The following is a 27,138-nucleotide window of genomic DNA, read 5'->3' as shown; positions in this document are numbered from 1 at the left end:
TCACAAGGCTGAGATCAAGAGTGACATGCCCTACCCAATGAGCCAGCTGGGCGCCCACCCCAGCTTTACCTTTAGAGCCACAAAACAGCTGAATGAGGTTGCCTCTTGGGAATGGTTCAGCTGTCAGGGACATTTAGATCTTGGGACTTTCAATGAGAAGTTGGCCCAGAGGACAGCTAAGGTCCCTTCTAACTATTAAACTGTCATGAGTGCCATAGACAAGCTACAGAGAGGCCAGAAGGGAGGGTCATCCCCGCCCCCAGCAGGAGGCCCTTCTCATTATGGCTACACTTCCATGTTTTAATTGTATTTGAGGATCTACAGTTGCCTTGGTAATGGCAATGAAGAAATGGTGAGAAAAATGGTTCCTTAGTTTAGGTAATACAGACTGACAGTTTACTGAAACACCACACAGGGACGAAAGGAATTTAAAGAAAACATTCATTCATTGTGAATTTATATTTCAGATTCTAAAATGTTATGACAATGATGATAAAATTTCCATTTTAAAAATCATAGCAGGTAAATCAGAAAAAATGGGGTTAACAATTTAAAAAGGCTACAATGTACAATTATTTCAATTTTTATTTCATAAGAACATAGAGAAAAAGTTTGAAGAAAAAATTATTTTGCAACTATTTCAAAATAATGGCCACAAATATAACAAATTTAAGAGGAATGCTGCTTGAAATTTATTGTCCATTCTTTTGACCCTAGGAAGAAGAAAAATTAGTGTTTATTTCTACAATTTATCAACGAAAATAGAGTGTCACTTTTGACATTTAATTTAGTCTTTTTTTATGTCACAGGAGCCCAATGAAGGATGATTCAAGTAACAGCACCATGCTACCACTTAAGGATTTAAGAGGAATCACCAGAGAGAACAATATTGGTGATATTGGTGGAGGGGGTGGCAGAAAGATATAAAAAAGAAATAGATGTGTAATAAAATATCTGGCATAAGCATAAAACAATTCAGAAGAACTATTGCTTTTGTGGGCAGGGACTGTCAAGGAAGTGAGGGCTCTCTCCATTGACTATCTTTTTTGGTCATTTGCTATTTGTTTTGTCTAGTTTGGGTTGGTTTGGAGCTTTTGGAAAATTAACAGAAGATTAGAGGGAACTTTCTAAAATCTTTGAATGAGAACTAAGAATTTTAATTTGATTAGAAGTAAGGGGAAGAAAACAAGCATTTCTTGAGCAGCTATCAAGTGCCCAACCCGCGTAAGGTTCTTAAAAGTCATTACGCCATTTCATTTGGCAACATGTGAGGTACGTGTGGTCTCGCTGGCACAAAGAGGTTCAATATTGATTTGTTCAAGGCTACTCAGATGGTAGGTGATGGAGGAAACAATTAAACCTCAAAGTGTCTGACTTCAAACGTACCATGGCATATCAGGTTCTCCATGTGTCATAAATAATGTCGAATGCAGTGCTTCCTCGATAAGGTAGCGTTCCTCGGTATGGAAATTCAAATCGACTTTTTCTGTTTCTCTTCTTGGAAATTCTTGGATTTCATAACCACAGTAAATTCCCCTGTGATGTATGGATTGTTTTTAAATTTGCAATATTGCTGACATAGGTATTTAGTTAAGATTTTAGCTATGGCTAGGAAGCCCTAAAAGTGACCTCTACTACTGCAGCCTGCCACTCTGCTACTCTTTTGACCCCCACACTCCCAGTCCCACCTTTTCTGCTCACCTTCGTCAATCCAGATTCTTGGAGAGGAGCTGCACCCACATGGATATCACATGAAGGAGCTTGGCTGTATCTTGCGTGTTATGGGGAGCCACAGAAGGATGTAATAAGATAATATTTATTACTTACACTATTAGCACAAGATAATATTTATGACTTATACTATTACTATTACTCCACAGGGAAGTAATAAGAACAGATTTGAACTTGGGAGAGCTGATTCTAAAGCCTGTGCGGAGGATACTTCTTAAGAAAGACGAGATTGGAAGCAAAGATATCTGAGTAAGAGAAGACAGAGGGCTGAACCAGGACCAGCCTGGTCAGTACAGAGAAAGGGGGACACGGTGAATAAATATTTAAGAGGTGCAGTTGCCAGGATGTGGTGATCAACTGAGGTATGAGGAGTCAAGGATGACTTTAGGTCTTAGGCTTGTCCTGAGTGTCATGAGTGCTGGCAACTGAGCTGGAGATACAGGAAGACGAGCAGGTGGTGGGGACAAAGAAATGATCAGCTCCGTTATAAACATCTTGAGTTTGATGTGTGTGTGTGGGACACCCAGGAAAGTGCCCAGAAAATAGTCTGATGTAGAGCTCAATAGAGCAGGAGAAGGGACTGGGCTATAAATATGGATGTGTGAGGTATCAGCCCAAAGATGATAACTGAGGCCACCAGCCTTAAAGAAGAAAGCAGAGAAAAGGAGCCTTTGGGTAGACTGAGGAGGAAAAACTTTGGAGAAGGAAGAAAACCAAAGCCAGTGATGCATGGAAGTCAAAGGGGAGAGGATTTCATGAAGAAAGCAATCAATAGTTTCAAAGGCGGTGGAGAGGTCAAGGAAAACGCAGATTGAAAAGACTCCATTGGGCTTGGCTATGTACAGGTTTTCATTGGCAATCTTTGCCATGAGAGCATGAGTAGAAGAAAAGAAGAGGTAAGTTGTTAAATATGGCCTAGATTGAAATGGTCTTATGGCCCATGCTCTTCAGCACTAGGTTTATTATGAACTCAAAGCAATGTGTTGTTTGTAACCGATACGTGACTAACTAAAGCCAGGGAGTGTCCTGTGGCAAGCAAGCCTCAGAACGTCATTTTCTAGAATCCCAGGCAGAAATACTCTTGATGTCTTCTATTAGGTTCTTAAAATGGCTTTTTATAAATGATAAGATGTGAAACTGAATTAATCCTAAGTGACAAGAGTAGGACTCACACATAAAATCCAATCACTCTGTCTTGTCTCTCACGGTCAAGAAACCCCTCTACATTGCTCTGGGCTCCTTCCTTGTCCCACACTCTAATTGGTATAAGTCCTGTTGATTCTACCTTCTAAATATCTCTCAAATATATCACCTTTTCTCCATGCCCATTAGCACTATCTAATTCAAATTTCATTATTCCTCATCTGGGCTCTTGGTCCTCCGGGGACATTTTCCTTCAGTTCTGTAACTCAGTGGAGACCAGACTATGCCTTATTCACACTTCTGTCTCTGCCTTTAGCCTTTAGCACAATATCTGGCACATAATATATGCTCAGTAAATGTTGAGAGGCACGTATAAACAATGAATGTTATATTTAGGGCTTTGGAGCCATATTCCTCAACACATGACAAGAGAAAAGTCACATATTAGTGAACCCAAGATATTCCTCTTCTCAAATAGGCTCTAATTACCAGCCAGTGCCAAGTAATTCTATTGCTTTAAGTAGCAGCTTTCTTTTTAATCCATGACACTAGGTTAGTCATATGAAATCAGAGAAAAAATAAACATTTGGAACAATATTTTTTGCAAATCAACTGGAGTTTGAAGTTCCTTACTCATTTAGAAATACAATGGTTAAGTTCTGCAACAACACAGATGGACCTAGAGGGTATAATGTTAAGGAAAATAGGCTAATCAGAGAATGACAAATATCATTCAATGTCACTCATATGTTGGATTTAAGAAACAGAAGAAATTAAAAAAAAAGAGACACCCGAAAAAAACAGACCCTTAAGCAGAGAACAAACTGGTGGCTGCCAGAGGGGAGGTGGTGAGGGGATGGGGAAAATAGATAGAGGGGATCAAGAGTATGAAGAGTACACTTCCTTGCTGAACACTGAGAAATATATGGAATTGTTGAATCATTATATTATACCCTATTAATATAATGATTAATTATATAATGCAATTAATATAACATTGTGTATTAATTATACTTGAATAATTAAAAAAGAAAGACAGCCAACAAGACAATTCTGATTGGTTTGATCTGAGATTGAATTTTTTTTTTTTTAAGAGAATGGTGCAAGCCAGGAAGGGCAGAAGGAGAAGGAGAGAGGGAATCTTAAGCAGGCTCCATGCTCAGTGCAGAGACCTTCATGGGCTTGATCTCACAACCCTGAGATCATGACCTGAGCCCAAATCAAGAGTGGGAGTCACCCAGGTGCCCCAACAGATTGACTAGTGAGCAAAGAAAGTTGTTTTTCTAAAGCAATTAAAGTGATCTGTGTATCTGTAACAACTCTCCTACCTGTCTCGCTTGAGTAATATTGTTAGCATATATTACTTCTTGAGCTAGCAGAGTAAAAGCAGTGTGATGAACCCCAGCGACACATCAGCATGGTTTGGGACAAGAAAAGAGCCACTCCTTGCTACCAAGTCCTCCCTTCTGAATGTTAATCTTCTCCAATGGAATAAAGTTTTATTTGAAAATTGTAGACAGAGAGGCTCCTGGGTGGTTCAGTTGGATAAGTGTCTGACTTGGACTCAGGTCATGATCTCAGGGTCCTGGGATAGAGCCCCATGTTGGGTTACCTGCTCAGCATGGAGTTTGCTTCTCCCTCACCCTCTGCCCTCCCCACCGCTTGTGCTCTTTCTCAAATAAGTAAAATCTGACTGAAACAGAGCTTGAAAGTTCTTTGGATGTGCCTGACCAAGCCCGGCTGTCTTAGGGATGAAGAAGTTCAAGTCCACAACTACTGATGTGTCTTGTCCTTGTGCCTTGTCCACAGTCCCTGGCTTATAGGGCTAGTCTGGGAGAGAAGTGACATCGTGCCATTCCTTACTCCTCATGGCCTTCATTGTGTTTTATCTTAGTTACTTTTTCTGTGTCTCTCTCTTTCCTGGGGGAATGAAATGGGTAACACCCAGTAACAACCCTTGGATATTCTCCTGGGTACTTAATACAGTGCAAAATGTCCAACCAACATTGTTACTTTGCTAAATGGTTTCCTGTTCACATCTTAGCACCATTACGGCCATTCTGAACTATTCACTAGGTATTAATTCAGTTTTCTTTGTTGAAACCAAATTTATATGATTATAGAGAATGGAGTCTTCTGATTTCTACTCAAGTTTCTGCCCTTTTATAAAGCCAAAACTTCTTCTGTGTTTTTTTTTTTTAATATTTTATTTATTTATTTGAGAGAGAGAGAGAGCACACAGAGGAGAGTGTGAGGGAGAAGCAGACTCCTCGCTGAGCAGAGAGCCTGATGTGGGGCTTGATCCCAGGACCCTGAGATCACAACCTGAGCCGAAGGTAGATACTTAACTGATTGAGTCTCCCAGAGGCCCCATAATAATACCATTTTAGATTAAAAGTAGGAAGCGGGGGGGGGGGACCCAGTAGAATATTTTGTATTAAAAGATTAAACTGACTGAATGTCAAAAGGAAAACATGATGTTCACAATGATTATAAAATAAAACTGAGAAAAAACAGTTGTCTAGTTACCTCCTTATTTATTGCTTCTGCTTTGACAAAATATCGAGCTAATTTTAATACATCACAATCGACAACTTTGGTCTCATTTCCTTTCTTCGTAAGTCGCTCTCACCCTTGGTGCCGTCTCACTGATTAAATGAAATGAAAATACCCTGGAAGAAAAATAGCTTCCATTTCTATACGTGAGTTAATTTTTGTCTGTGAGAAACATAAGAAAGACTGCCCACAAAATGCATGCCTACAGGGGCACCTGGGTGGATCAGTGGTTTAACGTTAAAGCCTCTGCCTTCAGCTCAGGTCATGATCCCAGGGTCCTGGGATCAAGCCCGAAGTTGGGCTTTCTGCTCAGCAGGGAGCCTTGTTCCACCTCTCTCTCTGCCTGTCTCTCTGCCTACTTGTGATCTCTGCCATCAAATAAATGAATAAAATCTTAAAAAAAAAATGCATGCCTACACAAAGCCACTTCGAGTCTGTAAAGCTGAAGAAACACTGTCTAAGACCCTTTGACACCGGGAGCGAATCCTGACTCCACCTGACCAACTCAACGTCATCATTTGTGAAACGGGGCTGATGAGATTTGTGGGGTTGTGAGGAAGGAAGGAGGAGGGAAAGCACCTGACAAGTAGTAACTGTCCCATAAATAGCACCTCCAATTACTCTGCTCCTACGCTTGCTCACGTCCCCACCATTATTATTCCAGATGACATAGTGAGATAGAAGGAACACTAATGTCCAGAATTGCAATTATTTTTCTAGATTCTGATTTTTCTGTTGACCATGTTGAGGAGACACAGAAAAGAACTTGTGAGGAAGAAATGCAGTGAATTCTGACTATTATGTGGCCCTCCCTGAGGCTGACTTGACTCTTCCAAACTGGATTTAGTTCCCAGAAGCACCAGAGAGAACTTGCTAAAGCCCAACAGGAGGTTTCAGGCCCTTAGGGTGAGAGTCAAAGATGAATTTGTTTCAAAACGCATTTCTGTTGCTAATGATACCGGGTACGTCCGCTAGAAGATTTGGAGCGGGTGTATTTCTGCAAATTTGTCTTTTGTTTGGAAGACGAGTCTCCTCCTCCGTTGGTAAATATTCTGTCCTCATATGTTTTTGAACTCTTTAAAGGGTTTACCTACATCTTTTATGGGAAGTAAATATTTCTCAATTCATTGAAAATAAAAAAGAAAGAAAACCACTGTATCACATGATAAGGGGGAAAACATTTTCTTTCCCCTTTCATTAAAAAAAAAAAAAAAAAAAAAGCAAAACCCCAAACATAACAATGAATAATGAAAGGAAAACAGACAGAGACGTTCCATTCGGTGGGGGAGGGGCAGAGTAGCTGCTGGGCACAGCTGCCGCGCGTCTGGTGTCCCAATTCTTTCCTTTCCCATCCCTTTATTACTTACTGGACCAAGAATGTAGACAATTTGGGCTATGGTTGTTTTGCGTTTTGGTTTCTCGACTTAATTCTATGGAGTGCTCTTTGCCCCCTGCCCTGAGTCCTCGGCCGAGAAGGTCACCTCAGTGTGCTGCAGGGAGCTACACAAGGGGGGCTCGCGTTCCTCTTCCAGTTCCACCTCTTCCCGTGAGGCCCTGGAAACTTGGAAGGGCTCGCGGTCTTAACTGGGGCTGCTGTCACTGACTACCATAGACTGGGTGGCTTAAACAACAATTTCTCACAGTTCTAGAGTCTGGAAGGCCAAGATCGAGGTGTCAGCAGATTCAGCGACTGGTGAGAACCCCCTTCCTATTTGGCAGATGGCCACCTTCTTGCTGTCTCCTTACCTAGGGGGGAGAGACAACTCTGGCCTCCTCACCTTCTGATAAGGGCTTCGGGAAAGCTAATCCCATCATGGGAGCTCTACCCTCCTGACCTCACTAAACCTAATTATCTCCCAAAGGCCCTACCTCCTAATACCATCACAGTGGGTGTTTGGGAGTTTCATAGAGACACAAACATTCAGTGTGTAGTGCTAGTATAATGCTTTTATCAAAATCATCACACCCTTTATGCCTCTTTCAAGCATTTCTCACTGTGGTTTTCGTTGGGTATCAAATGACTGCGCGCTCACACACCAATACTGTGTGACCTTCAATGAGATACTATCGACTGTTAGTGTTTCCTTCCCGAATCCATACGTTAAAGCCCTAATCCCCACTGGGATGGTCTTTGGAGGTAAGTTATTTGGGAAGTAATTAATTTAAATGTGGTCATGAGGAGGAGACTCCCATGATGGGATTAGTGCCCTTATAAGATGGAGACAGAGATCTTCTCTGTCCAGGAGCAGGCACAGGAAGGGTCGTGTGAGCATACAGTGATGTGACTTCCACAAGCCAGTAAGAGAGGCCTCAGCAAAGACCAGCCATCTTGGTACCTTGACCCTGGGCTTCCAGCCTCCAGCACGGAGAGAAATAAATGTGTTGGCGAAGCTACCGCGTCTATGATATTTTGTTATAATAGCTTGAGCTGACGGGGATGCAATTCAATCCTCCTAAACTGAAAAGGCACAGAGAGCAGAGAAGTAATGAAAGGTGATTCCTAAGGGAGTGCTTGGTTTGTTTCTGAACTTACAGAAGAATTCCTAGAAAAGAATATTATCCATCATAATATTGACTATTACAGATATGAAAAAAAATTTGTTCTATAAAGCAGTACAATTATAATTTCCTCCAAATCTTCCATCAAACTATCACTTTTTCCTTTTTTACAGATGTGCAGAGCTCTCGAGTTTCCTGATAGGCAATGGGCATTAGGGAGGGCACTTGAAGTAACAAGCGCGGGACTTGGTTTGCAACTGATGAATCACTGAATTCTGTCTCTGAAGCTAACCATACAATCTATGTGAATTAAATTGAATTTAAATAAAACATTTAAAAATAAATAAAAAGTAAAAGTGTTGCTTATCTCTTTCAGCATGAACTTAACAATATAACTACATGGAGGCTCATTAAAGGTAGAATCACCATGTGGAATTCTATATCCTAACAAGTGACCTGCCGTTTCTTCTAAGAAAGTTGTGTGTTTCCTAGAAATTGCACCTCATATAGCTGAGATTTCTACATGGTAACATAGTAACAAAAGTTTGTGGGGTTTTTTTTAAGATTTTATTTATTTATTTTGAGAGAGAGAGTGAGCGCAAGTCGGGGGAGGGGCAGAGGCAGAGGAGGAGAGAGAGAATCTCAAGCAGACTCCATGCTGAGCACAGAGCCTGACAGTGGTGCTCTCTCCTACAACCATGAGATCATGAACTGAGCTGAAATCAAGAGTCAGATAACCTACTGAGCCACCAAGGTGTCCCACATGGTAACAAAGGCTTGTGCAAGCTGCACATGTTCCTTCTGTGCTCAGGGGCAATGGTGTATTTATTAATACAGAAACTCCTATCCCATTGTGTCAGCCACTCATCCTTGCTAATGAAACATGATCTGCTACCATTATGGATTACGTGGTGTCAGGTCATCCAAAAGTGCTCACCAAAGATTTGCTGTTTATTAAATTTATTGAGAACTCTTACCCAAACTAGTGCTGCATTTTACACAGAGGGGAAAACGGAAATTCTGTCCAGAAGTTACACTAAGAGAATCCTGCGCTAAGAAGAGAATTTTCACCAGGATCTCCTGGGGCATGTGTTAAAAATGCATATTCCCTGACTTCAAGCCCAACATTTCTGCCTTAAGAGTGTGCCAGGACTCAGGGCGCCTGGTCTGTCTTCAATTTAGGTCAGGCATCTGTTATTGGGCATCTGCCTTCGGTTCAGGTCATGATCCTGGGGTCTTGGGATCGAGCCCCACATCGGGCTCTCTGCTTGACAGGAAGCCTACTTCTCCCTCTCCCACTCCCCCTGTTTGTGTTTCCTCTCTCGCTGTGTCTTTGTCAAATAAATAAAATCTTTAAAAAAAAAAAAAAAAGAATGGGCCAGGACAGAAGCCAGAAATATGGTTTAACAAGATCGATGGGTGATTCTGATGTCATTGATTCACTTTGAGAAATATATTGTAGTTGTATTGTGTCCTATCCCTAGTTTAGAAATCACACACCAAGAACCTACTCTGAGCAAGGTGGGTGAAGGCGATATTCTGAAGTTGGAGAACTTTGCTCTGTTTTCAATTAATTTTTTCTCTTTCCAGACACTTTAGATGGCCTCACTATTGGGTTTCCATGAGGCTGACTTACCAAGCTCTAAGGATATTTTTTTCATTCTTTTCTCTCTGCTCTCTAGCCAACGTTAAACCTCAGGTGTCATGTCCAAGATGGCAGCCAATTGTCTGATTAGCTATGCATGCCAAGGGGTGATGGGTAACCAATGCTTTAATGTATGATTCTCCTGGGTTTATGTTCATTTTAACAAAGGGCTTTAAGAAGTTGGGATGGTCCCTACCAGGGAGAAATCTCTACATTCTAAACTCCTAGATGCACCGGCAGTATAGCAGGGGAGGTAATTTTTGTCTGCTAGCCTCAATTCTCAGTAGGCCTCCTTGTAAAATCAACTCTGTTCCTAGGAATGTACAGGATTTCCTTTGCAGACTTATGTAGAAGTTGAAGAGGACAAGACCGACCACAAAAGGTATAGAGAGTGCCAAGTTCTTGTCTTCCAACTTTGCTGATTTGTGTTGATAGGATCAAACTGGGAAAAAAATTGGCTAACATAACCCAAATTCACCTGGCCTTAATATAATACTAACTTGAATCATAAAGCCAGTAGAAGAGTTTGTTGTGGGAAATATCTCTTTCCAGGAGGAGGCTGTTCACCTCATAATGGAGCGACCCAGTATCAGACATAGGAATTTGAAATCAGAAATCTCACCCAGTGGTTCTGTTCTAACCCACACATCTTGGTGATCTTGCAGAGGAATGAGGGTACAAGGTGAGTGACAAGGGGGCCTAGGATAAATCTGTCCTATTATGAGAAATAGTTCTGGGTTTTAAATCTGGCCCTACTGCTCATTAGCTGTGTGCTTGGGGAAGTTACATAAACTCTTAGCCTCAGTCTACTATCTGTAAAATGGGAAGGACCTTGATAGTAAACATTCAGTTCATAGTTCTATTGCTATCATATTATCAATATTATTCTTAGCCATCCAGGGAAAAAGTAAGAAAGCTAAATTTGATGTTGGTATAGATCAGCCTCTCTGCTGGGGCAGAAGTAGAAAGGGTGAGAAAATTTTGGTTATTACGAGATACAATGATAAATAAGAGAGGCAGATTAAGAACTAATATGGCAGACTTTCCATTTTAGCATTCAGGACTAAGAATGGGTTCTCCCTTTCTGGAAACTTACGTGTAAGTGTGTCTTCCAGATCAGTCCTGCAGAAAGCTTGATGAACACTGTCAAGGACACACAGAACATGGCAAAGCTTAGGCACAGGTCGAAGGCTTGAAGGGTCAGGTGGTACTCTTCATAATGCAGCGGGTCCACACAAGCTGATGGGAAGCTTGCATACGGAAAAGGAAAGGCAACTGCATAACCAAGGTAATCAGTCCCTGCTATCCCTGAAAACGAGTAGAAGCAATATGGGCCAAGGAGAGCAGATTCCAAGGCTATAGCAAAGTGAAGTGGACATCCCATCATGCTCAGAATCACAAAGGTGAAACTAGCTTCCCACTGAAAATAAAGCAAAAACAAAGCGTTACTTTGGGAGCTGAATTATTCAAAAGCTTTTCAGCAATATGAAGAAGGAAGATGTCAGGTATGAATCTTTTTTATTGGGAAGCTAAGGAGAAATGAATTACAACGTTCCTTTTTAGGCCTTTTGTTCGCCTCTTGAATCTACACTATGGGAGAACAACATATCAGCCAATTGGGCCAAAAATGAAATGAATTCCATTCAACAAACATGTGTTTATTTTGCTTGTATCATGTGTTGACAGCCAGTCTGGGGTGGGAAAAACAAACAGGAGTACACAGGATCCTTGCCTTATCCTAGCACCTTGTTAATCAGGGAGGGCATGGTCCATGATTCAGCAGCACTGACAACCCCTGAATTTGTTAGAAATGTAGATTCTCACACCTCACCCGGATCTACTGAATCAGATTCCCCAGTAATTCACACGTATATTCAAGTTTGAGCCACGGATAGATCTATGATCAGATCAGGTAGTCTTTTTATACTATGGGATTACTTGGCTCCATACTATTGAAGTGCAAGATATCATGGACTTTCCATCCTTTTTTAGGGGGAGAAGGAACAGAGACGTTGGAAGGACATCCCAAACTGAGGAGGCGAGCCTTAAGAAGACATGCTTAAAAACAGAGGAACCCTATGGGTCCATTTATTCAAAATGAAATTCAGGAGCATTAACATCGGTGGTGTCCTTTCCAAATCACAACACTTAAATATTTACAGTAATCACAGGAACTTGTAGAAAATGTTTGGAGAAGAAATCAGATAAAAATTATCCATGTAACACCCAGTTTACTCCTGAAACCCATTATAGTAAGGCATCAATTAGACAGAATTCAATGATAATTGGAAATCACGTTCTCTATGTTCCATCCTAAACTGGTAGAGATTTGACCTTGAAACCTATTCAATCATTCTCCTCAGTGTCTGTATATTTACCAGGTATCTCTTGGTCCACTCTTTGTGAGCCAACAGCAGAAGTATACCAGTCGTGAGGGCCTGTGAAAAGAAAATGGAAGAATAACATCCATGATAGAATGTACCTCTGGAAAGAGTTCAATCCGTCTAACAGTTTGACAACTTTATTATGAACTAGAAAGAACAGCAAATGGCTAAATGGATTTATGGCTCTGATCTGCTCCTCATCGAGGATGACAATGAGGCAAGGAAGCCATCAGTGTCATAAAGACATGATTCATACAAGCTCATTTTTTGATTTTCTGTGTTGTCTTTGCCATCGCAATTATAATCTTTACTACTGTTAGGTGTCACAGGCGTAAAAGCCTCGCTTTATAACCCTCGCCATATGTTTTCATTTGATTCATTGTCTATTGTTCATCTTTCTCACAAATTGTTAAAATTACAAATGGGAGGAACCAGAGAGGAAATGTCACAGAGCCCTGAAAACCCACCCAGCAATGGCATTATCTCTTCTTGTCTGCTTTTCTTTTCTTTCGAGATTCTGCAGCCTCAGCCTGCTGGTGGGATGCAAGTATGTGATTCCTGGTTCTCAAGTAACGAAGTTATAATTAGAGTGAATGCATGGTGAGACCTTAATCCTTCTGGGTACAGTGGTGTCCACAAGACATTGGTTTTTGTTGTTGTTGCTGTTGTTTTAGTCTCCTTCGAGGGGAAAAAGACCCAAAGTGCAGAATGAAAATAGTTAAAGGAGGGAATGGTGTCACCGGAATTGAGCAATATATAATGAAAAAAAAAAAAATTCTGGGCTCATCTCTGATTCAGCTCTGGGTCTGATGAAGACCTTTGTGTTCCCTGAGCTTGGAAACCGCTTATTTCTGACCCATAAATCATTTGTTCCTGGTTGAGGAACGCTTTGAGGTTGAAAGAAAACCAGGAAGAGATGTGTCTGAAACGAGATATAGAATGAGGGCAGGACTAAGACTAGTTACAAATTAGGCTTTTGGAGAGAAATAAATATGACTGTATGTATAGTATCAACCAATTTGAGCGGAAAAAGCCTTTTGTACCAATATGGTTTTGAGGTATGCTGCTTTTGTAGCTTCTGTGTCCACTCGGTATTTTTTTGTGGTGGTGGTGGTGGTGGTGATTGGTTGTTGATTGTTTTTTTTGTTGTTTTGTTTTGAGATCCAGCTTTTTCCCGACATATTTTATTTTGAATGTCTAACTTCGAGAATGGGGGGTGGGGTGGGAGAAGCACACACGCGTCCGCTCACACGAAACTTCTCGTGTGGCTACAGCTGAAATTCCAGATGTGGCATCGCCCACCCATAAAACTCCCGTGGATAAAAACAGAACCATCTGTAGGCAAAGGAGGTTGGCTTGATTCTGCAAAAGGAAAGCTTCCAAGGGACCCTGCGGAGGTTGAGCTTGCATCAGAAGCAGACAAAACCGGAGCATTAGCAAGAGCCCCTGAGCTGGGCTGCTGAGCCTGGGGCAGGTCTCTGCTCCGGGGGACGACGTGCTCTCACACACACGTCACTCCTTGGGAGAGAGCAGCCCTGGATCCAGCAGGAGAAGAGCGAAGGACACACTCCCGCGCCGGGGTAACTCCCAGTCCATGGCTGGCATGGCTAGGTGCCTCGATTCCAGGTTGCCTTAGCTACTTTGGCGTGAACCGTCACTTTCCTTTCAAAAAGTTGAAAAATGCGGCGGGATGGCAGTGGCCTGTTATTTCTGTCATCGCTGCCAGCTTGAGTTTTGCTTTGTTTACACAAAACTTTGAAAAGATCTTTCACGGAGGAGGCTGGTGTATGAATGCCATTCAGTAACCTGTGAAATCCACCCTGTGGACGGTGGTGGCTCAGGAGCCGGCACACCCATCTTTCCTGGTGCGCGGCCCCCCCACCCCACACACCGTGAGCCAGAGGGCAAGGTGTCCCCTGAGTCACAGCCTCCCTTCTCTTGCTTTCTTTTCCTCTTTTCTTCTCTTTCTATTTTTTTTTTTTTAAAGACTTATTTATTGGGCACCTGGGTGGCTTAGCCCTTAAGCATCTGCCTTCCGCTCAGGTCATAATCCCAGGGTTCTGGGATAGAGCCCCGCATCCAGCCCCGGGCTCTGCTGGAAGCCTGCTTCTCCCTCTCCCACTCCCCCCACTTATGTTCCCTCTCTTGCTGTGTCTCTCTCTGTCAAATAAATAAAATAAAATCTTGAGAAGAAAAGATTTATGTATTTATTTGAGAAACAGGGAGAGTGCCCAAGCACACATACCTGTGAGCGGGCGTGGGCAGTGGATAGAGGGGACGAGTCTCCATCAGACCCCCCTGCTGAGCCGTGGAGCCCCGGGTGCTGGGCTCCATGTCCCCACCCTGAGATGGGGATCTGAGCTAGAACCAAGAGTGTGACACAACTGTCTAAGCCACCCAGTCACCCTCTTTTTTTTTTAAACCTTATACTTAGGAAGAGGGAAAAGAAGGTAAAAGGAAGAGTTTTGAGGGTATGGAAGTGAAGTCAAGTGGGAAAAGGAAATGCGAGAGGTAGTGTCTGAGAGGCGAGTGCTGGGTCCAGCGGGGCAGTCAGGTTTCAGGAAGGACCAGGAGGAGGTGCTTGGGGAGTATGAGCCTGGCCAGAAGGCCCGGGCCTGCGCTCTCCACCCTCAGCTCTTTCTGACAAGCTAGCTTTCTGCTCCACAGGGCAGTTCCTGGGACTAGACTTGGGTTTTGTAAGAGGAGCTGCTAACACTGTACTTGCACGCTAATCGTGAGCCCTCCCACGGAATCTTTAAATTGCCCACGTAAAGGACGCAGTTCCCAAAAGCGGATGAATTGAAGGAAGTGGGGAGCAGTCACAGTGGGAATAGAAACTTTCAGGGGAATCATTTTAATAGGCGCTAATTTATTCACTTACAAACATCTATTGTGGGTCTACGGCGAACAAGGGATGCGATAGGCACTCTGCCGACAGCATCATAACAGTTAACATTTATGGAGCGCTTACTGTATGCCAAGCATGACACTAAACACTTTCCATGGGTTAACTCATTTAATCCTTATAACGATGGGGATCTCCTACTTTTTAAGTGAGCCACAGAGAGGCAAGTCAGGTGAGCAAGCTCACCAAGTAACAATGATAGGCACAGGGGTTCCAGCTTTCATTGGAATTTACAGTCCAGATGTGAACGTGATGAGAAGAACGTCCACCTATTGAGTCAAGAAAGAGTGAGTGCCTTCTGTGTGAGAAGAACCCAGTGATAAGATACCACTGCCGGGGGGCGGGGGGGGGGGGGAAGGTTGCGTATGAAAGCATTACCCCCCATGGGGGGAAACAGGAGTCGAAGCAGGTTTGAAGGATGGATGTGATTTCAGCTGAGGTGCCAAGGGGAAGGACAGCCTGAGTAACAGGAGCAAAGGTGGGAACACAGCAGGCAGGCTTGGTGGACAGTGAGGCAGGCTCCCCGATGCGGGACCAAGCTGGTTCTGGGCACAAAACCAGTAGAAAATCAGGCTTGAAAGCCATGTGGGGCCAGGTTGAAAAGGGCCTGGAAATTCAGGCTGACTTATCTGAACTTTGTTTGGACAATGAAACAACACTGAAGGTTCTTGAAGAAGGAGTCGAACTGATGCAGTAGAGATTTAGAAAGGTGAGCCTATGGTCACGTGCATGTTGGGTCCGGATGCAGGGAGGCCTAGGTGTCTCTGTAGGAACTTGGTCTTCAGACTTGAAATGAATTTTTTTCTTTGCTATTATATTTTCAAGACTTCACCTTTTTTTTTTAAAGATTTTATTTATTTATTTGACAGAGAGAGATCACAAATAGGCAGAGAGGCAGGCAGAGAGAGAGAGGAGGAAGCAGGCTCCCCGCTGAGCAGAGAGCCCGATGCGGGACTCGATCCCAGGACCCTGAGATCATGACCTGAGCCGAAGGCAGCGGCTCAACCCTCTGAGCCACCCAGGCGTCCAAGACTTCACCTTTTTAAAGTAATCTCTACACCCAACATGGGGCTCAAACCCACAACCCTGAGATTAAGAGACACACACTTCACTCACTGAGCCAGCCAGGTGCCCCCTGACCCAAACTTTTTTTTAAACCTCTATCCATAGCAAGAAATATATTTTGCATCATGCCCAAGCCATAAATATATTATGTATGATACACTCTGGTTCTATTCTATTCTATCCTATCCATGTTTTATAAATGCTGCTAGCTACCCAATAGATTGATTTTAGAACTCATTAATGAATGGGTTCCCACAGTTTGGCTATTGAAGTTATCTAGGCGTAAAACCTGGGTGGGGTGGGAAGTGATAAGGAGTGGAGTGGGAAGTGGAGCACAGTGAGAATGAGAGGAAAGCATGCATAAGAATATGCTTCACAGGAAGAATAAAAGTTAGCTGGCAATGGACTGGATGCAATGGGGTAGAAAGTGGGGCTGAGGGTAGGTTGGTTTAGGGCACTGTTGCCCAGAGCACAGTCCTAGGACCAGCAGCGTCAGCATCCCTTGGAAACTTCGGAGATAGGCAGAGTCTCTGGCCCCCGCCCAGATTTACTGAACCAGAGAATACATTTTAACCAGATCCCCAGTGTGATTCATATGGGCATTACAGTTTGAGAAGCACTAGTTAAACTGGAGGGAAAGACTGAACTGAAAGTCACTCTAGGATTTGAAATTGGGTTCAGAGCCTGGAAAGTCAGGAGAAGAAATCATTGCTTATGGTGGTGAGATGATTTTGGGGGGACAAGCTGAGCTTAAAGAAGCCTAGGACATCTAGGGATGTCTGGGTGACTCAGTCTGTTAAGCGCCTGCCTTTGGCTCTGGTCATGATCTCGGGATCCTGGGATCGAGCCCTGTGTCACGCTCCCTACTCAGCAGGGAGTCTGCTTCTCCCTCTTCCTCTGCCTCCCACCTCTCTCTCTCAGGTAAATAAATTAAAATGTTTAAAAATAATAATTAAAAAAAAAAAAAGAAGTTTAGGCTATCCAAGTGGAAAACTGGCCATCAGGTGTCTGACAGTCACAAAACTGTTGAAGCTGTAAGAAGCTTGAGTGATGGTGAAATCAAGTCCGTCCTCTGACAGAGGAAGACACTGGGACCCTTCTCCTAAGTTCCCGTCTCCAGGCAGGATTCTGGGTGCAGCACAGCTGCCTGCCACTAAGTCACTGGAGCTGCCAAGTCACGTTTTCCAGGATTCAAGTAGAGCTCAGTCCTTAAGGCTGTGTCTCCTGGCTCCATACTTGCTAGAAGCAGATGACTTTAAATCACCTAGCTCAGAAATTATAGGAAATCTGCTTATCATGTGGCTGTCAGAGGAGAGCTTGGAAAGTCTGAGGACCAATATTTATGAAGAATTTAGAAAGTCTGGAATGAAAGCATTGAACAAATACAAAATTCTGTAACATTTGTAAAAATCTATCTTTTGTAAGCCTCGAAAGAGATAAGGAGTCTCTTGTGAAAGGAAATAGCAATACGACTGAAGTGTACAATTTGTCTTTCCACCAGAGGAAGATTCACTCTGCAGACAAGTAGGAAGTGACTGGTAGGGGTGCCTGGGTGGCTCAGCTGGTTAAGCATCCAAGTCTTGATTTTCGGCTCAAGTCATGATCTCAGGGCTGTAAGATGGAGCCCTACATTGGCCTTGAGCTCAGCGGGGAGTCTGCTTGGGATTCTCTCTCTCCCCCCTCTGCCTTGCCCTCCACATGCTCTCTCTCTCTCTCCCTCTCTCAAACAAATAGAGCTTTAAAAACAGAACAAGCAAACAAACAAAAGTGACCAGTAAAGAAGGTTGTGGAATGAGTCAGAGATCTTTGAAGTTGACCCTAATCAGATGGAGCTGTGACTTGCTAGGAAACTCACTAGGAAAAGAAAAAAACCACATTGTTCCAAGCTTAGACATCATTAAAAGAGTAAGCATTCTTACTGTTTTCCTTCTCAAGAGGTTTTTTTTCCCCCTGCTTTAGTATAATACCAGCTTGACTTTTCATCTTTGCAACCTAATCAGAGTTCAGTGGTGTGAGAAATTTTGTACAAGGGCAGGGGACCCATTGACTTACTCAACCCTATTTATTGAACAGTATTTATCGAACACCTAGTCTGTGACTCACTCTGTTCCAAGTGCTGCAGGTATAGCAGAAAACAAAAAGAAAAAAAATCCCTACCCTTGTATAATATATGCTTTTTAGGGGGGAGGTATAAACAAACAATACATAAGTATAATACATAGTATATTAGCTGGAAATAAGGGCCATGGGGGAAAGAATAGAACAGGGAATAAGAAATTGGGGATGCCAGGTGTGGGGGAGGTTTACAATTTTAAATCGGGTAATGAGGGTCATGAAGGAAGGCATCAAGGAGAAAGTGACATGACTTCAAAGAATTAAAGGAAGAAGGAAGTTAAGGAACAAGCCATGTGTGGGAACAGGCTTCAGGCAGAGAACAGACAGTGCAAAGGTCCTCAGGTAAATAACATACGTTGGAATGTTTGAACACAACAAGGTGCACGTGTGATGGGTAAGTGGTGGGAGATGAGGTCCCGGAAGGTAACAAGATGGGGAACTTGGCTGCTCCTCAGGAAATAGAATGGGAAAATGAGCGGATGGCAAGTGGTTACGGAGGAAGGGTTTGAACAGAAATTGGGCCCTGATGGGATTCAGGGTGGGTGGCCCCCAAATAGGAGACTTTAGCATGTTGATTATTTTGAATTTAAGTTTTTTTAGGAAACAACAGATACAAGAAGAACACTGACTCTCCTCTGTCCCCCTGAAAGCAGGAAATGAATTCCCCAGGTGAAGGGATGCCCTCCCTGCACTGGAGGGTAGAAGTTTTCCTCTATCACAGCACAAACAAGAGGCATGGTATCAACTAGCATGCGTGTAGAACTTTAAAATTGGCAAAGCGCTTTATTATACAAGCTTTGTTCAAATTTGGTCATTCTCACTGCACAACTCAGGGCAGATAGTGTCGCACAGACTCTCTTTACCTGCAAAATTCCTCATGTTCTAGGTAAAAGCAATGAAGAACTAGCTGAGTGAGGGTCCTGCTCTTGGCCATATACCAAGAATGTCAGAGTCAGGACTTGAACGTAGGCCCCATCTCCCCAGTCTTACTTTTTGGATTCCAACTCCCCATACTGCCAATCTCAAAATCAAATAGCTATCACCTATCTGTGTCCTGGACACAGATCTTGTCATTTCTCTGGGTCTAACCGATAAAACAGATAGTGGTATAGAACAAGCCTATATTCAATAATTTTTTCTCCTAATCAAATCTCAGTCTCTATTGAATGTTCTATGATAGACAGCAGGGACAGACATAGAATTTAGAAAAAGGGACACAGAGTTGTACTCTAATTGTGGTTTTGTTTTACTTTGGGGCAGTTCTGAAGTCAGAGTTAAAAAAATTAATAGAACAGAAAAATATCTGACTTCATTTCACACAGAAGGCTAAATATTGTTTTGTGAAACTTTTTGTTATAAAGATTTAGTTATATGTATTTATCAAAACCTATCTATTTACCTAGAGAGAATTATAGAGATGTATTTATGTACATTCTAGGTCCTGAAGTAAAAGGTTTTCCTTACTCTGGGTCATCAATGGAAAGTGTGGCAGGTGCTTGGATAAATGTAACTGTCATCTTTGCATTCCAGTAGATTTTTTTTTTTAAGATTTTAGCTAATTATTTGACAGAAACGCAGGGTGAGAGGGAACAGAAGCAGGGGGATTGGGAGAGGAAGAAGTAGGCTTCCTGCAGAGCAGGGAGCCCTATGCAGAACTTGATCCCAGGACCCTGGGATCATGATCTGAGCCGAAGGCAGACACCTAATGACTGAGCCACCTAGGCATCCATCCAGTAGATGTTTAATAAATATTTCTTTGAATGAATGTATGGCTTCAGGCAGGACATGGGGAAAAGAGCAGATGGGGAAGACTGGGGAGGTAGATGTAAAAGAATGTATTAAGAAAGAAAAAAAAAACAACACCAACAACACCATTCCACGCTTTCCTTGTTCATTTCCACACTCCCACCATTCTGCTTTCTCCATCTACGCACCATTTTTGAACCCCACTAAATGGAATTTTTAAAAAACGGAGACCTTTTGTTTGTTTCTTTTACCATTGCAACTCAAGCTTGCAGTAGGCTGTCAATACATATTTATTTAATAAATAGATAAAAATGATATGTTCTAAGGTCTTACTTTGAGATGATATCAAAGTTAAAGTTGGATTTTTTTTTTTTTTATTTTTAAAGATTTAAAAGGTTGCCTTTCTTAAGAATGGTTACATTTAGGGGCACCTGGGTGACTTAGTCGGTTAACCGTCTACCTTTGGCTCAGGTCATGATCTCAGGGTCCTGGGATCGAGCCCCACCTAGGTCTCCCTGCTTGGCGGAGAGCCTTCTTCTCCCTCTGTCTCTGACGGCTGTTCCCCCTGCTTGCGCTCTCTCTGTGTGTCAAATAAATAAATAAAATCTTAAAAAAAAAAAAAAAAAGAATGGCTACATTTTAGTAGAAGACTAAAGATCAAAGGCTCTAAAGTTGAAATTCTCCAGTCTCTGATGGTGAATGTCAGGCATCACAAGAAACAATGAGAGAAGGATTTGTGGCAAGGCTCTGTAACTCCTCTTAAACCATACCACCATGGAAGACATCTATTCACAAGGCTAGATGTGTTCATTTCTTTGACCCAGAGAGCTGGGGTACCAGAACAACCCTTCACTGGTGCAGTCATTGTACTTGTACTTGGCCCATGTACCCTTTCCTAATGAACTGCGACGTTGGAGAGGTACCTCACCCAACTTCTTGAATGACTTTCAGTTCAAACAGTTGCTCAGAAGGACAACTGTAGGAAAACTAAGATTTGGGGCCTGCAAATCGTGGATCAGGTCGAGACACCTCAATGTTTCTAGGGAAAGCATTAGTCTGAAAATTTTTACTTTGTTCTCCATTTTTACATGTTTTTATGGTTCACATTTTTTTTCTAAATTCAAGTTTTACTGGAGAGATTTCAGTTTCTCAGAATACCAAGGTGAGAAGATTAAAATAACTTTTAAGAATTTCTTGAACAGCATTTCATTATAGTACCCATGATGGTATATATGATAAAATGATATCAAGAAAGATTCTACATTTGAGAGGCAACAAATGGAAACCAACGTTCTACGGTAAATTCTAATTTTCTGTTGATTTTGGACTTCTCTGTATTGTTGGAAACCATGTTATTCTTTTTCTTCTTTCCCTCCCTTCTTTCTTCCTTCTCCCAATATATGTAATAAAATATTTTCCTACCAAAGCTCCATTCCAGATGGGGCAAGCAATCCAGACACTCCATCCCGTGAACCAAAGCTTGTAAGAAAAGACAGGGAAGAAAGCGATAACTCCAGAGACTACACTGAGAGCCCCCAGGGAAATGAGAATTCGGCCAGCAGCCTGGTGTAGGCTCTGCATTTTCCTCTGTGACTTGGTCCTCGATCTCAAAGATGTTTTGTTACCAAAACATGAGGGTACGTGAAGCCTCAGTAAACAGAAGTTTCTTAGAGACAGTAGCCATGACACATGTGGACTGTTGATCTACTTGGAAACAAGCTTCTGTTTGTTTCACCAAAGATAATAACATGTAATGAAATAATCCTTGACATAAATTTGGTACAATAAATTCTAATACTAGTTTACTAAGAGAGTGAGTGAGTGAGAAAGAGAGAGAGAAATCATTCCTTGTTTTGGATTACCGCCTCCATTCCCTTCATTCTGCCCTGTGGTGGGGAGTGCCCACTTCCTGGCTTAATCAGATTCAAAGGCTTGCTGACTGAGCTAATTGTTTCTCAACTCAACCTGCCTGGCGGTTCCAGCATAAAGCCAACATCCTTTGTGCACAATAGATTCACATTCCCAGCACAATTTCCCACAAAACAAAGTAAAAATAAGCACTCTGATCACTTTTCATTATATTTAATTTAGATGATTTACAGCAAAAACAAGATCTCTCCCCATCTTTCAAAGTTCAATTCTACTACAATTATTTTTGAGTTTTTGGTACAGATTTTTGACATGGATTCATTCCCAAAGAGGCATAGGCTTCATTATGGAGTTCTGTCTTGTTTTCATGAAACCAGCTTTATCTTATGTTACTATTAATTCAATCATCAAGTAGAGGACAAAGATGGAAGTGTATGTAAGTTGTAAAATAAACTTTGAGGAGTAATTTATTAGTCGAATAAAATACAGATCTATAATCATTCTTGAATTATAATTCAAATTTTAGATGTTGGGCTTATGTACATTTAAGCAACTGTAGAAGTTGATTTCTTAATTTCTCACACATTTGAGAAAGTGGTACGTATTTGCTTTCGACTCTTAGGACATGTTTTTCTGTACTAAGACAGTATCTTGAGAACACAGACCACTTTCTGAAGATATCTGAATAATTTTCCTGTTCAATATTAATGGCTAGTCCCTTAATGAGATGATGAAAACTAATTTTACGGATGGAAATACAGTGGTTTAGAGCATGGATTTTTGCATGAGACAGAGCTGGGATCCATTATCTGCCAGACACGTGACCTTGGGCAAGGGCAAGTTACTTAGCTTTCTAGGCCTGTTTCTTCATATGGGAATAAACCCAGTCTTTTTTTTTTTAAAGATTTTATTTTATTTATTTGACAGAGAGAAATCACAAGTAGACAGAGAGGCAGGAAGAGAGAGAGAGAGAGGGAAGAAGGCTCCCTGCTGAGCAGAGAGCCTGATGCGGGACTCGATCCCAGGACCCTGAGATCATGACCTGAGCCGAAGGCAGCAGCTTAACCCACTGAGCCACCCAGGCGCCCTAAACCCAGTCTTTATCTCACCAGGTAGTGATTGAGAAAAGTAAATGAGGCAATACACGTGAAAAGCTTAGCATAGAGCTCTGCATCATGGTCCTTTGCCTATTGTTACACAGGGCGGGCCATCTTTGGAGTTCTTTCAACATGGGACGGGAAGCTGTCATTACCGTTGCTTTTAGGCATCATCTTACCATCTTACTGCATTGTATGCCGCTCCCACAGGTCTCTTCCCTGTTCAGTGAGGAGCGAAGCTGCTCTCGGATTCTCTGCTTTTTGTTTTTCTTTCTGTCTTTCTTCCTTTGATAGCCATTCCACCGTGGGACCTCGATTTTGAAGCCATTGGTTTCCTGGATGTACAGGACCCAGGAAAGCAGCTCAGGCTTTCTGCTCTAGCTGTGATTTCCCATCTCCTCTCGACACCGCAGGAGTAGATTCTCTCTCTCTGTCTTCCTCATGCCACTAGGACGGTTCCACAAGGATAGAGGCCTTCCAAGCCTTATGCATCCCCTCAATGTGTAAGACGTTCCCAGTGCCTAGACTTGTGTCTGGCCCGGTGTAGATACTTAATACACATTTGTTGAATTAATGAATGCCGGCTTTAGACCTTCCAGCTGGGCACTTGTGCCCACCTCCCCCCACCCCCGCTGAGCTATGTGTCCGCCACACCGCTGTGTGCCAATGCTTGTATGTTCCCCCGTGACAGAGGGAAGGGGTCTGGGCTGAAGAAAGACTTGTTTGTGTTAGTATTTGGTTTGGGCTGTTTTGACTTTTTCCTTTACTTTTTATCTCAAGGTTATAGCTACGTGACATGTCAATATACTGTGGGTCAGATCACTCTCCCCTGTTTGCATGTTTGGAAAATAAAGGCTGTTGAAATACTCGATGTTAAACAGTACAAAGATGGCAAACAAGGAGAATATTTTGTGCTTTAATCTGAGGGGGCTTTTCTAGTGTTTGTAACCCTGACAGGCTAACCCCGACACCACCGGGGACTCACAAACCAGAGTGTATTCAGGACTAGATGCGTCCCTGCCCCTTAATGGGACAAAGAGAAAGGACAGAGGTAGATTAGGGAATTCTCACTGGGCGTTTTCCCAGCCGCCTCACGCAGGAATCTATCCACTCTAATTTCCTCCAAGCATAGAGACTTTCAGGGCGGGCAGCTACCGGGAAAGAAGAGAAAGTCAAATTCTGCCTCTGACCAGGGCTTCCTCTCAGCTCGACCATGTTGTCTGTGTTCCCAGTGTTCGCAGCCAGCAAGGCTCACAGGGTCCCTGCCCCCTTCTGCCCCCGCTCTAGGGCCCCTGCCTTCCCTTTGGCACCTCTGGAAGGTATGCCTGCAACTCTTCATGAAGGTGGTGGAGTCAAGGTCTTTGCTGGCTGCTTTGCAGACCCTGCCTTTCCTCCTACCCAAAGAGGTCCAGCAATGTTCGCTCAAGAAAGAATGGCAGAAGTTGCACCAAACTCTTCAATCCAGCTCTGTCACTAAAAAAGGGAAGGAAGGAAGGAAGGAAGGAAGGAAAAAAGAAAAGAAAGGAAAAAAAAAGAAACAAAGAGAAAAGAAATATAATCTAGACCCCCCCACTCCCCCCAAAAGAGAGGTGGAATAATGTCAGTGAGGCTGACTGAGGGAGAAAAGCTGATTTGGACCCTCTCTACCTCTTTAGATAAGTTCCTTTACATGTGAGCCCTGGAAATAGCTCTGCAGGTGCTAGAGTCTTGGTGTTTTTTTAAAAAGTAGGTTTCAAAGTTCCAGAAGGGGTCTGCTTTTGCCAAGATGAAAAAGGATGGAGCTCTAAGCAAGAAATGAAATGAAAATGCTTTATGGCCCCAGCAGATTCCGGTGACTCCCTTCATTTGTTTACATAATAGAGACGGAGCTCCTGCAGCAGACTGAGCATGAACTTTGACACCAGAGAAACCTGGGTGTAAGACTAAGGATTCCATCTAAGATAGACCAAAGGAATGCAAAATTAGAATATTAACACCCTGCTAAACCCGGCGCGGTAACCGACTCAAACACAATGGAAAATGAGACCTCTACAATGGAGAATGCTGCAGCCACAACCTGAACCAAGTGATCAGACTTGGTATCACCAACACCAGGACAAAGAGACAGCACTGCCTTCTCATACAAGGGAAGCACGTCCCATCACGTGCATAGTGTTTTTAGCCTGAATCTAATCACAAAGAAACAATCAGATAAATACAGGTTGCAGAGACATTTAAAAAGCATTAGCCTGCACTCTTTAAAAATTGTCCATGTCATGAAAGATAATAACATATTGCAGAGACATTTGGGGCTTTCTGGGGCACCTGGGTGGCTCAGTGGATGGATTGTCCCACTCTTCATTTCAGCTCAGGTCACGATCTCAGGGCTGGGGGATCGAGTTGCGCATGGGGCTGTGGGCTCAGCGCAGAGTCTTCTGGAGAGTCTCTCTCTCTCTCTCCCTCCCTCTGCCCCTCTGCCTGTTCTCCCTAAATAAATAAAGACTTTAAAAAATAATAAAATAAAGTATGCTTTTTTTTTTTTTATTAGCTAATAGCGTATCAATGCTGAGTATCTTGGGAGTATGAACGACATGACCATTATCTAAGAGAAGGTCCTGTGGGTGAAACTAGTTAGGTTAGTGTTCTTTATGCTTTTTTCAACTTTTCTACAGGTCTGAAAATTTTAAACTAAAATGTGAGAGAACAAAAGGAAAAACAATAGCTTTGTGAACTGCATAAAATACAGCTCTGCCAGCTTGATGACCCCCGAGAATATTGACACCTGTGGGTCACAAGTGTAGAGTGTAGGGAAAAGCTGCTCTGTCCCCCCTTTAGCACCAACATGGCGCCTGTCTTCCTCAAATAGGGACGAGGCCACAGGTATGTTGGACTACGCTGTGAAGATGAACCCCTCTTGCAGACACAATGATGTGTATCACTTATACACTCCTGTCTTTCCAGCTCTTCCAGTTCCTTCACTGGATTAAAAACCTTTCTAACGCTCCTTCATAATGCCCATTTCCTTCTGCTTTTTTTTCTTTTTTAATATTTTATTTATTTATTTGACAGACAGCGATCACAAGTAGGTAGAGAGGCAGGCAGAGAGAGAGGGGAGAGGCCGATGTAGGGCTCTATCCCAGGACCCTGAGATCATGACCTGAGCCGAAGGCAGAGGCTTTAACCCAATGAGCTACCCAGGCGCCCCTCCTTCTGCTTTTTACTAGCCGTTCGACTTCAGCTTTGAGTGACCCCTCTCTTCTCATAATGGCTTGGGGTTTAAGGAGAGCAAAGTTCAATTTTTATCCTCCCTAACTGGGAATTGTCAAATTTAGAGCCTTCCAATCTGCAAGATGTTTGGACCCAAATAGAGATTTATGCATCAACTTGTACTTACCTAGTTTAGATGCTATCTGCCTTTTGTATATCTGACCCTCGGATGTGTTTTGAAATCATCTGGAATTTATCAGAATTTTCCCCTGTTTTTGCAGAGCAAAACAACTTCAGTGTGTCACCAGCAAAGGCATGCATCTTGCTGTCCATTTGCTCTCCCAAGCCCCGCAGCTGCGAGGAAATGCTCTTACTGACAGACTTGACCTCACCAGGCATCCTCCCACAGGCTACTGTGGAGATTGTCTGTCTTTTGGAAAGGCGGCTCCTATCTGGTTTAATGACGGAGATAGAGGAGCTACAGATAGAAGCGAGATTGTGACAGCGGCTATGACTGATGGTGCTTTGGCCACCGGGGAGCAGAGGGAAGAAACTAAGAAAACAGGAAGAGAGAAACAGTGGGGGTGTCTGGGGAAGAGAGGTGGAGAGAAGACGGAGAGGAAAGAAGGACAACAAGAGAAGAGTCGGAACACAGAAGAAAACATTCCTGAAGCCAGAAACAGCTTCTTGCATCACTCACAGATCTAAAGCCTGGGTCTGGACGGAGTTGATTCCGGGACAGAGGAGCAATGCAAGACGCCATGGGCCATTCATGTACATTTTACAAAAGATAGTTGTAGGGTGGACAAAAGGGAATTAAATAGAGGGAAAAGGCAAACAACAACAACAAAACGGGATGAGAAAGAAGGAATTCCAAGTATCTTGATATGTTCTCAGGTTATGCTTGTTTTTAAGTTGCTTTTAGGGCCAAAGCTTTAAATCCTCTGCAACAGGAAATGTATGTTCCTTCATTTCATTCCTTCTCTCAGCATTTTTTGAAAAGGAAAGAACCAAACTATTCAGCGAGAAACTAAACACAATTTTGGATTTAATTATATCCACGTAAAAGGCACCAGCGAGGCAGGAATGGTGAGGATGGGTTCACTGAAGTCCCCTACAGCTGTCATTATTTCTTCCATTTTCCAGATGACAAAGCTGCGGTTCTAAGGTAAATAATAAAGGTGAACACAGATAATC

The 27,138-nt window shown here is 42.8% G+C and overlaps 1 protein-coding gene across 2 annotated transcripts; it reads right to left on the bottom strand.

Annotated features, from left to right (window-relative positions):
• Nucleotides 1-642: 642 nt before the first annotated feature.
• On the bottom strand, nt 643-21,395 carry TMEM212 (transmembrane protein 212). Of its 2 annotated transcripts, none has more exons than XM_044255110.1 (5): nt 21,212-21,395; nt 11,953-12,012; nt 10,671-10,994; nt 1,702-1,771; nt 643-713 (listed from the first exon to the last, which is right to left on the bottom strand). In XM_044255110.1, exons 1-4 carry the CDS (start codon nt 21,368-21,370, stop codon nt 1,748-1,750), a joined length of 567 nt encoding a protein of 188 aa, XP_044111045.1. In that variant the 5' UTR covers nt 21,371-21,395; the 3' UTR covers nt 643-713; nt 1,702-1,747. The 2 variants fall into 2 exon arrangements, with proteins under 2 accessions (XP_044111045.1, XP_044111046.1); XM_044255111.1 differs by lacking the exon at nt 643-713 and adding an exon at nt 1,418-1,536.
• Nucleotides 21,396-27,138: the final 5,743 nt, after the last annotated feature.

The sequence above is a fragment of the Neovison vison genome, chromosome 6 (genome assembly GCF_020171115.1).
Source record: "Neovison vison isolate M4711 chromosome 6, ASM_NN_V1, whole genome shotgun sequence".
NCBI lineage: Eukaryota > Metazoa > Chordata > Mammalia > Carnivora > Mustelidae > Neogale > Neogale vison.
Note: the sequence above shows the minus strand (reverse complement) of the source record. Positions and strands in the feature narration are given on the sequence as shown.

What these genes read in the sequence shown, in the direction of transcription:
- TMEM212 (XM_044255110.1), bottom strand. Translation starts at nt 21,370, where the DNA reads ATGCAGAGCCTACACCAGGCTGCTGGCCGAATTCTCATTTCCCTGGGG. An exon ending in CCATCTGGAATGGAGCTTTG is followed by an intron (nt 12,013 to 21,211) that starts GTAGGAAAATAT and finishes TTCTTTTCACAG; the next exon opens with GCCCTCACGACTGGTATACT. An exon ending in TCTGGAAGACACACTTACAC is followed by an intron (nt 1,772 to 10,670) that starts GTAAGTTTCCAG and finishes ATAACACGCAAG; the next exon opens with ATACAGCCAAGCTCCTTCAT.